The sequence below is a fragment of the Meriones unguiculatus genome, chromosome 1, assembly GCF_030254825.1.
Source record: "Meriones unguiculatus strain TT.TT164.6M chromosome 1, Bangor_MerUng_6.1, whole genome shotgun sequence".
NCBI lineage: Eukaryota > Metazoa > Chordata > Mammalia > Rodentia > Muridae > Meriones > Meriones unguiculatus.
In genome coordinates, this window is record NC_083349.1 from 193,524,731 (window position 1) to 193,535,737 (window position 11,007).

The 11,007-nt window shown below is 52.8% G+C and overlaps 1 protein-coding gene across 1 annotated transcript; it reads left to right on the forward strand.

Annotated features, from left to right (window-relative positions):
• The first annotated feature begins 1,225 nt into the window (after window positions 1-1,225).
• Stoml1 (stomatin like 1) lies at window positions 1,226-10,166 on the forward strand. Its single transcript, XM_021647657.2, has 7 exons — window positions 1,226-1,464; window positions 2,795-2,901; window positions 4,423-4,572; window positions 4,800-5,003; window positions 7,985-8,192; window positions 8,602-8,814; window positions 9,287-10,166. Exons 1-7 carry the CDS (start codon window positions 1,332-1,334, stop codon window positions 9,478-9,480), a joined length of 1,209 nt encoding a protein of 402 aa, XP_021503332.1. The 5' UTR covers window positions 1,226-1,331; the 3' UTR covers window positions 9,481-10,166.
• Window positions 10,167-11,007: the final 841 nt, after the last annotated feature.

The following is an 11,007-nucleotide window of genomic DNA, read 5'->3' on the forward strand; positions in this document are numbered from 1 at the left end:
GTGTGTCAAGTTGATAAGGGGGAGTCTTGGATGGCGGATTCTTGATTGTCAGCTTGACTACATCTGGAGTTAGCTAAGACACCAGCCATTCCTGGTACCAACTTGTCTTAGGGCTTTTCATGCTGTGAGTAAACACCATGGCCAGAAACCAAGTTGTGAAGGAAAGGGTTTATTTTGCTCACACTTCCACACTGTAATCCATTAATGAGGGAAGCCAGGACAGGACCTCAGATAGGGAAGGAACCTGTAGGAGGGAGCTGCTGCAAAGGCTGTTGAGGGCTGCTGCTTACTGGCTTGCTCCCCTACTCAGACTACTTTTCTTATAGAACCCAGGACCACCAGCCCAGGGGTGGACCCACCCACAATGGCTGCCTCCCACATCAATCTCAACTTCATAGAGGCATTTTCTCAATTGGAGTTTCTTCCTCTCAGACGACTCTAGCCTGTGTCAAGGTGACATAAAATTAGCCAGCATAGCAGTCACGGGCAGGGGTCCGGGGAGGCAAGATTGGGAAAGCCTCACCCTTTGCTTGCTTTGTAAAATGCCCTCCTGCCAGCCTCCCCAGCCTCCTATTGGAGTACATTTGCTACCTTTATGTGGGCTTTCTAAGGCCAGGGAAGACAAGTAACCTCGAGTATAAGGAGTCTGATATAATGCTGTGATCATCCTGTAATGCCACACCCATTACCGCCTCTGCCACCACCGCTGCCACCGCCGTGGTCTCTGCTTCCACCACCGCTACCACATCCTACCATGCTTCCTGAGGTGTCTGCACGTTGAATTTCACTTTTATACCAAAGTTCAGGCCCTCTGACTTCACCTTGTCCACAGTGACTTGGATCTGCCATCATTAAGCAAGTAAGTACATCACTCTCTATGACAAGCTCTGTTTTCTGGGCCGTGGTCAAACAAGACCAATTTGCTGACCATGCCAGAAGAAAGTCTAAATCTGGATAAAGCACATCCCTCAGTATGTTGAGTTTGGAGGAGTGGAGAAATGGCTCCTGTAATACTACTCCTTTAAAGTCAAATTTCTCTCCTCTTTTCCTAAGGCCAAGTAAGAGACCAGGAAGGAGGTGGTCAGGACCCCTCAAGAGTACACCCAAGGACACATTCCAAAACCGTGTGACCGCAGTTCTGTCCTCCTAGCGCAAGAGGTGCTGTGGGGAGACGGGTATGGAGGCAGGCTGATTCCTGCTCCTGCGCAGCCTCTGTTCCCGGCGGCGCAAGTGAAGCCGGAAGCGGCGGAGGACGAGGCGGGGCGGAGCTGCAGCAGGCTGGGCAGTGCTGGCGTCTGTTGGAGGCTCGGGGCGTGTCCCGGTCGGAAGTCATGCTCGGCCGGTCCGGCTACCGGGCACTGCCCTTAGGGGATTTTGATCGTTTCCAGCAGTCGAGCTTCGGCTTTCTGGGTTCGCAAAAGGGCTGCTTGTCCCCAGAGCCGGGCGGCGTGGGGCCGGGGGCCGGTGAGTGGCTCCCCAGTTCGGCGGACCGGAGAGGGGCTGGCCAGTACCCCCAGACCTGTACTGTCTGCTCCTAGGAGGAGGGAGCATGAAGGGGATAGGATGTGGGGTGGGTGTCAAATAAGGCGTGTAGGTGGTACTACTGATTTGTCCTCACTAGGGCCACCAGCTGCAGCCTTGGAACCAGCGCAGCCCCATCTCCCCGAACTTCAGCCCACCACGTTACTATTTTTAGGATAACCCATCATGCATAGGAAGAAAACAGGGTCCCAGGCAGAGGAAGCCACGAGCAACCTAAAGGCACCTGCAGAGAAATGGAAAAAGAGCCCCCTAGGGTAGCAGCGCGGGGACCATCGTCTCCTGAGGACTGGTGCAGACGCACAGAACAGAAAGGCAGACCTGCAAACTGCGCAGCTTGTTTGCTTTGGCTTTCTAAAGCCTTCCGTGGCTCCTCTGGCTCACATTTCTCAGCCTGACCTTGGAGCGGTCGGGCTCTCTGCGGCTCTCCTGTATTTTCACTACGTTGAAAGCTTTGGCATTGATGAATGAATCCCTCATATTCTGGCCCCTGTATTTAGGATTGCCTTTGACCAAGGTTTAGGATACCTTTTCTGAAGAGATCAGGAGTTAATTTGGGACTTAGAGAGCCCTTCAGGCAGGGGCCTCCTGAAAGATACCACAGACACACCCTTGTCATCTTCTTGTCTAGACTGGGGAGGAGAGCAGAGAGCAAGCTCACCCCAAATACAAGGGCTATTTGCTCAACACCCATTCTCGATCCTTGGTTCTTCAGGGGTCAAAATCCTTGGCTTTAGCCTCATCTTCCCAGCTTTTCCCGCCCAATGTCTTGAATTGAAATCCACATACATTTTTTTTGGAGTATTAAAAGTGGGAATGAGGACTAAGCTAGAAAAGGGCTCTTTAGTCCCACTGCGACTCTTACTGACGAGCAATTAGCTTGATCCTTGTTAGCTGAGGCGTTCTCTCCATAAGGACCCCGAAGGCACACTTGTGGGGCTGTTGGTAGAATGTGTTAGTACCGCGTTGGTTCCACCCGGCATGAGTGGTGGGCTCCAGGTTCGGGTGGGCAGAACACGTTGGACCAGGAGCTGTTGATTCATGCTACATCCAGCAAAGAGGGCATGGCATGGATGGTGTCCTCTGATTCAGGATACCCAGGATCGAAAAGCCTCGTGTCAGGTGCTGTACGGGTGGCTGTGATGGAGGCCCCGAGCTACCCGTGGGGAACCTCTGAAGGTATACACATGGCCCACTGCACCCGTGGTCCGCTGACATGGTGTTCTGTGGTTGCTTCTGCCTCTTTTGTTCCCAGATGCGCCGGAGAGCTGGCCCTCCTGTCTCTGCCATGGCCTCATCAGTTTCCTGGGGTTCTTGGTGCTGCTCCTGACCTTCCCCATTTCTGGCTGGTTTGCTCTGAAGGTAAGCTGGCTGGATGCTGTGGGGAGGTGGAATCCCATATTTGGCCCCTGGCCTGTAAATATTGTTACACCTCTATGAAATAGGCCTTTTTTTTTTGATGGCTCCGCTTGACATGCCTGTAAAGAGGGAGCATCAGCTGAGGAGTTACCTCCGTCCCGCAGCCACATCTTTGGGAGCATCTTGATTGCTGGATTAGTGTAGGAGAGCTCAGCCCCTGGGCACAGCCCCTCCACAGCTAGGCCTGAGCTGGCTGAGCAAGCATCAGTGGGGGTGGGAGTGATCATCATTCCTCCATGGTCTCTACTTTATTTCTGCCCCCAGTTCCCTGCTTGAGTTCCTGTCTTAGCTTCCTTCAGTAAGTTAGCTTCCTTCTGTAACCTGCATGCCAAATAAACTCTTTCCTCCCCAAGTTTCTTTTGAGCACAGTGTTTCTCACAGCAACAGGAGAAACTAGGACAGTTCCCATCCTTCAGATGAGTAAACTGAAGCCCAGACATAATCAAAATCATCTTGGGAGCCAGTAAGGAACAGAAATAAGTTTTCTGAGTCCCAGAATCTGGACCTATACCTTTGCCAAAGGACCTTCATCCTCCCTTTGGCTCAGGACCAGTTGAAAGAAAAGCAGCCAGCATATTCAGCAAGAACTGAGTAAGGCACTCATGTGTCATTTCTCATAAGGGGCGGTGCTTATAGAGAAGGATGAGAGACACAGTTGGAATCAAGCAGCAGGCCTGAGCACTGCTTCAAGGGAAGCCCAGGCAAGCCTTCCCTTTTGCATGGCCTCTGTTTTTTGTGGTCTAGAAAGGAGCACTGAGATGAACCCAGACCCTGCTTCTATAGTTCCACTGAAAGGAAAGCCCTGTGACCATGCATATGTAGCTTGGCCTCTCTAGCCTTTAGTTTTCAATTTAGTCTTAATGACCTTTTGAGGGGCTCCAGGGATCTGAAGCTGGTGAAGCCATTTTCTCCGGGTACTCGTTAGAGTGGCTGGCCTTTTCCTCAACTCACCCAAGAGCAGACAATTCTCTGGAATGAGTCATGACTAGCTTCAGGCCATAGAGTTGAAATCTCTGGATCAAGTACTTGTGACTAAGACATGGCCTGCCACTGAGCGTTCAGATCATGCCCCTTTCACTGAGGGGCTATGTGGTCGTGCTGAGCCTGCCTCTGAGCTCAGTGTCTCCAAGTCCTTGTTCACTCATCTAAACGCAGCTAAGTGTGTTAGTATTTTTGTCACTGTGGCAAAGAGTTAAAAGGGCAGGCTTAGTTTGGCTCTCAGCATCAGAAGTGTCAGCCCTTGGTGTGTTTGGGCTGAGCAGCACAGTGGTGGGTGTATACCACAGGAAGGCCTTCACCTCACAGCAGAGAAAAAGGAAAGCAGGAAGTGGCTCATACATCATACACACCAAAGGATATTTGACTGGTAGGGTGAAGTGGGGAGAGCAGAGAGGGACCTGGCAAATGACATTGGCTAGCCTAGGCAAACCACTTCTAAACCATTTCATTTGCTGTCATGACCAGATCGTACCCACCTATGAGAGGATGGTTGTGTTTCGACTGGGCCGGATCCGTACCCCCCAGGGGCCTGGCATGGTTCTTCTCCTGCCCTTCATTGACTCCTTCCAGAGGGTGGATCTGAGGACCCGAGCCTTCAATGTTCCTCCTTGCAAGGTGAGGGGCTTTCTGTTGCCCTGCACAGAAGGAATGGGGCATGCGTATGATGAGTTGTGGGAATACCTCGCCTTTCACCCCCACACCTGACCACCTACTTGGAGATACCACTTTGCCTTTGAGGAGCGAGCTGCCAGACAGGTGGGGCAAGCTGTATAGTCTCAGTAGGTATGACCTCCCAGTAACCTTTGGCCTTTTGTATGTTATCTCATGGCCTTCTGAAACAGTTGGCCTCTAAGGATGGGGCTGTGCTATCTGTGGGAGCTGACGTCCAGTTCCGAATCTGGGATCCAGTGTTATCCGTGATGGCTGTGAAGGACCTCAACACAGCCACTCGCATGACGGCCCACAATGCCATGACCAAGGCTCTGCTCAGGAGGCCACTGCAAGAGATCCAGATGGAGAAGCTCAAGATCGGGGACCAGCTCCTAGTAGGTACCATCTTACAACATGTGGCTCAGGGTCCGGCAGCAGGGCCTGGCTTTCTCTGCTGGGTCTTGGCTCACTAGGTCTCAACACTAGGAGAATGTGGGTGAGACCCAAAGTTGAGGGTCAGAAGGTGGCTCAGAGCTACACATCCTGAGCACATATGTTCTGAAAAGGAGAAGTGCTCTAGGGGAGAGTTTTGGGCCCTGCTTATGATTACTACGCTGTTACCCCTCACTGCTGCTATGATCTCAGCCCTGGGCCTGGAGCCCTCTGTAGTTTCCGTTCTGGTGGGTGGGAGGAACATTGCCCTCTGGATGTCCCAGGTGCTTGAGATTCCTGCACATGCATTTCTGTTGGCTTTTTTTTTTTTTTTTTCTTGTTTGGAGCAGAACAGAGACATGGGGGCATTGAGTCTTTTCCTGGCTCTTGCTCTACATGTATGAAAAGTTAGCTACACTAGAGTTTACCTTCTTTCCTGTCTGCTACATGTGCCAGTAGCATGTCCCTCCCGTATCCAGCTTGTGCTTCCTGTCCCGTGTGGCCTGACGTCATCCACCTTCATCTAGCCCCCCCCCCCACACACACACACGCACACTCTGGAGTAGGGCCGAGCCACAGCAGTGCTCCTCATGGCCCAGTGGTTGTTTTGTTGTTTTGGGGCAATGCCAGTTGGGGATGGAACCCGGGGCTATGAGCATGCAGGATAAGCATTCTGCCACTGAGCCCACTGGCCCCAGGCCCAGCATGTTCTGGCTTACAGACTCCTCATACCTGCCCAATAATATCTCTGCTTCCCATTTTTATTGTGAGAGGGCCAGTATTTGTTGTTTTAATGGAGGAGGGGGACCAAGGCTCAGAAATTATTCCACTTGGTTCTTGGAACCATTCACGGTTAAGGGCAGTGCTGGACCAGAGCCAGACCATCTGCACCTACCCGTTAACCCAGTGTTCAGCTAACACAACTCAGGTAATACATTGCTAACAGATTTTCTTCATACAAGCACATCCCATTGTAATTCATCTCTAGGAGGATAAAATTGATCTTAAGCAAAGTATGAGAAGAACAGTTAGGAGAAAGTCCATATAGGATGTAAAAGTCATTAGGACCCATTACCCGGACAGACTCTTGGTGCATTTGAGCTGAAAGGAACTATCAGGACATATGTTATTGTCTCTCAAGCCCTGGCTAGAGAAGTGTACACTTCCCACTCTCCTTTCCCATCCGTAAGGGCTGTAGACTCCCCTCTCACCTTTTCCTTAGCCTGCCATTGTAGTAGTCCTCCCGACCCCCAAATCCCTGAATAACAACTCATGAGACTCATTAAATAGTAAACAAATACCTAGGCTCTTGTGTGACTAGCTCATAACTTCAAATAACGCGTATACTAATCTGCATTCTGCAGCATGGCTGGTTACCTGGGCTCAGGTACCGTGTGTCTATCATCTTCACAGGGAAGAGCCTCCAGGAGGGGAGCAGTAAGCACACAGTTACACATCTTGCAGGCTGAATCTTCCTGCACCTGCCTCTATCCCAGAACTCTTTCTGCCGTGCAGGTGTCTCATCTCCTGTTTCCTGCCCATAGGCCATCAGACCTATTATTGACAGGGGCTACATCCATACAACACACAAGACATTCCTGCTTCCCCAGTTGCGTTCTGGCCAACAGCTTTTTGGCCCTCCACTGCTCTTCTGCAGCTTCCTCAGCCCTTGCTCTCTGCCCCACCCTGCCTCTTCACTGAGAGACTCCACACAGAAGCTTCATACCCTCTGCACCTCTGCTTAACTGTGTACTTACTGCTTCCCTCCTGGAGGCTCTTCCCTGTGCTGGCTGGTCCCTGGCTGGTCCCAGGGATTCTCTTTAGCTTCTCACTCAAGCTCTCCTAGTTAGCTTCCCCCTAACTTCCAGAAGGTTCTGTTTCTCTCCCTCCATTCTTAGCCTGGGTTTTGTTCAGACCTATGAGCTAGCTCTGCCTGTCACCAGTGACCTCCCTCTGGTCTGATGAGTGGGTGTTTCTCAGCCCTTCCCTTACTTCATCTCGTGGCAACATTCTTCTACTTCGGATCTCTCTGGCCCGCACACAGCCCCCAAGGTGCTTGGTCTCCTGCACTACGATGCCCTGTCATTGGCCTTCTCATTTTAGGCACATACCCCCCCCACACACCCTACTTCCCCGGGAGGATTCACTCCAGGGCCCCCAGCAATACTGTTCTAGTCTGATGCCTGTGCACCCCGCTCCTCTTTATCCTTTGGAGACTTCCTAAACCATCCTTACTAAACTGACAGTATTAAAATAGCTGTTATCCCGCCCCTCCCCACACCTGTGTGTCCTCCGCAGGTGCAAGCCATCATGATCTGCCCAGGAAACCATGCCAGGAGCCTGCCTTCCTCCACCCCTGTGCCATCTATGTTCATTGTGTATCCGGTCTCCCTCTCCTGTGACTTTTTCAAGAGTTTGCAAGGCAGGCCTCCCTTGCCGCATCTGTCTCTCCATGCCATGCCATGCTCCTCTGCTGTCTGCCCAGCCCCTGTAGTTTCTTGTGTGCAGTGTGAAACCATTCTTCTACTCCCAATCCTCTCCTGCACAGTGTCCACGCAGCTAGGAGGATCTTTCTCTAAAAAGGGAGTCTGCTCAGTTGGCCAACTCCATGTCTACAAACTCTCTGGGATTCCTTGCTGTCTCAGAACAAATCCAACTGAGCAAAAAGAAGCTCCCTGGAACCCTCAGTCTCACCAGGGCCGCAATCCATACTTGAGAATCTAAGTGGAGCTCTCTAGGGTCTACTCTCTGGGGTTTGCTGAGAGGGTTTCCTCTACCTAGAGTCCCACTTCCCTCTCCGGCTCAGCTCTAGGCTGGCCAAGCTGTTGGTGCTTCTCTGATATGTCTAGACCTCCATGTCCATGTGTGGCAATAGCGAGCTGCCCAGAGAAGGTGTTCAGGGAACCCTTATGAAATGACTCCCCTTTCCCCTCCCTGCCTTCAGCTGGAGATCAATGACGTGACCAGAGCCTGGGGCCTGGAGGTGGACCGCGTGGAGCTAGCCGTGGAGGCTGTGCTTCAGCCGCCCCAAGACAGCCCAGCTGTGTCCGGCCCAGAAAGCACCCTCCAGCAGCTGGCGCTCCACCTGCTGGGGGGAAGCACTTTGAACACAGCAAACACAGCGCTAGGAGGAGTTCCATCCCCAGGGCCAGGTAAGGAGTGTGGCATGCTCACCAGCTCGTCACACAGCAGGCTTCTGGTTGTTTCAGCTGAGCTGATTCAGCCTACCCCGTTTCTAGAGCCAACCATGGAGTTGAGGCCTCATGGAGAAAAGCCCAAGTGTGCAAGTCTGGAGAGGCCCTAGGTAGCTAGCCTCTGTGAGAAGAAGCTACAGTCCCGCAAGAGTAGCTGGAAGAAGGGTTGTGTGTCCAGGCCAGAGTAGCTTAGACTTACTCTTTGAGGTGTTTGCTGGGAGGCGAAAGTCAGCTTCTCCGGAGAGGAGGCCACTGCACAGAGCATGAAGGGCTCTAAGAAGAAACTTCGCAAAGGGATGGGGTGCTCCTGACCTTTGCAGAACCGTGACCTGTCCTCTGCCTCCCCCTCCACCCTGTTGGCCACCAGTGGACACCTTGGAAATGATAAGTGAAGTGGAGCCACCTGCCTCTCATGCTGTGACTGAGCCCAGCCCGAAGCAGCCGGTGGCCGAAGGGCTCCTCACTGCCCTGCAACCCTTCCTGTCAGAGGCACTGGTCAGCCAGGTGGGGGCCTGCTATCAGTTCAATGTCATCCTACCCAGTGGCACCCAGAGTACCTACTTCCTGGACCTTACTACAGGTGCGGCTGTCCTCCCTGCTCTCCCTTCCCACTCAGGTTGCTTGTGCCCTTCCCTGTGGTCCCTTAAAGGCTGTCCTCTGCTCCTGACAGCTGTTTGGAATGATGAACCCATAATGACAACCCGGGCTTTGGGCTCCCTGGGATCAGCAGGACAGCTCAGCCAGATAACCAGGAACCCTCATACATAGCCATAGCAGGCCTATCGCATGCCAGGCACTGCACTGAGCACTCCTGTCTGCTTGTCACTATCTTAGAACCTGCCCCAACCCCACCGTGTGCGTGCGTGTGTGCGTGCGTGCGTGCGTGCGTGCGTGTGTGTGTGTGTGTGTGTGTTGTGGGGGGAGTTAATCTAGACCACACCCACAGCTCTAGAACCTGAACTAACCAATGCTTGCTACTGTGAGTGGGGATGTGCTACCCTCCCCTCCTCACCTAGCATCCTCCTACTGATGCTGATGCTACCTCCCAACAGGACAAGGCAGAGTGGGACATGGAGTGCCTGATGGCATCCCGGACGTGGTGGTGGAGATGGCTGAGGCAGACCTACAGGCCTTGTTGTGCAGGGAACTCCGGCCCTTGGGGGCCTACATGAGCGGCCGGCTAAAGGTGAAGGGTGACCTAGCCGTGGTCATGAAGCTGGAGGCTGTCCTCAAGGCCTTGAAGTAGCAGTATCTGTTGTCCATCCATCACCTAACCCTGAACCTGGTGCCCAGCCAGAGAAGCCTCAGGATAGGAGGTGGTGTTGGTTCAGGCCATGGAAAACTGAGGCCGGAAGATGTTTCAGGTCCAAGCAGGAGCCCGGGAGGCCAGGAGACATCTGCGACTGGTCACGGTGCAGTCAGGTGTCCTGTCCTTCTGCCTGTGGTAGTTCTCTAGACAGGCCTTTGCTCTTTCAATCCCCAAAGTGCCTAGTCCTGAGCTCGCTACACAGTGAAGACAGACAGAGCCTGGCCTGCCCTACCCAGCTGATAACCTAACTGGAGAGAAGCACAGAAGCAGCCTGTATGGCACCCATGTGAAGGACCAAAGCACGTGGATTATGGCTCTGAGATCCAGGGAGATCAGAGGGAAAGGAAGGGAAGGGAGTGCAGCCCCCAAGAAGGGATTACTGCAGTGGATACAGGCGGACCCACCTTCCTATTGGCAGGCCAGACAGGCTAGGGGGGGAGGGCATGGGACAGAGCATTTTGCTTTTCCTGTGTGCCTGCACCTGAAGACGTGGCCTCATCTACCAGCTCCAGCCTGCATGTTTGAGGAGCTGGGCTCAGGGCAGCATGAGGGAGAGCCCTACTGTCTGTGCTTACTAGAGGCTTGGAGCCTCCATCAAATAAATGTGGCGTTTATGATGTGGAGTGGAGAAGTGCAGCTGGCTGTGGAGTATGGTGGGCAAGGGAGGGTCCTATGCCTAGCCAAGGGCCAAGGCTGGAGACTGACACAGGCTTTCAGAGCATCTGAAGCAATTCTTCCTGGGTGTCTTAAGCCCCGGAAGTCAGGGTGAGGTAGTTGTGGGTTGTTCTCTTGTTTCTTTTTATATTTGGGGAAATTGATTCCCCGGGGAAGTAGGGCCTAACTGCAACCACTAACTTCCTGAAGAGTGTGATGAGCGGCTCCTGATGTGTTCAGGAGTGAAGTCAGAGCCGCTGTGAGCAGCCCTATTGCTGTACTCAGATACGGTTGCTTCTGTGGATGATGAGAGAGACCCAGCTGAAGGCCTGGCTCTGGGCTCAGCTGGTTTCTGCTCCACTGGTAGCGCCCCAACTCAAGGCTAAGAAGTGAATCTTACATTCCGAGAGGTGTGTAGAGGAAAAAACAAACGAACCAGCAAACCCACATCCTTCAGCTTGCCTTGTGCTTCCCCCGGGCCCTTTTACTGGTACCAGGCCTACAGTGTGTCCCTCTGTCCTTTCTAGTGCCAGATACTGTCTTGTATTATTGTATGTCGTTTCTCTGGCCTGGGCACTTCTCCCAGGGCCAGCATGGGCCCCACAGACAGTGGAGAATCTCTTGAGGATATGGCCTTGTCTCTGTTCTCCTGGAGAGCTCTCTTGGACGCTCTAAAGCTTTCCCACTGGGGCTGTATTCTAAAGCTTTCTCCCACTGGCTGCCCGGTGGCCCCTAGAGCCTTCCTTCCTGCCTGAGCTCTCTTTCAGCTCTTACAGAACCATTCCTTTTTCTTTTCTTTTTACAGAATGC

Coding starts and splice junctions, on each gene's coding strand:
- Stoml1 (XM_021647657.2), top strand. CDS start 1,332: ATGCTCGGCCGGTCCGGCTACCGGGCACTGCCCTTAGGGGATTTTGAT. Junction 4,573..4,799: donor TCAATGTTCCTCCTTGCAAG/GTGAGGGGCTTT, acceptor CTTCTGAAACAG/TTGGCCTCTAAGGATGGGGC. Junction 8,815..9,286: donor CTTCCTGGACCTTACTACAG/GTGCGGCTGTCC, acceptor ACCTCCCAACAG/GACAAGGCAGAGTGGGACAT.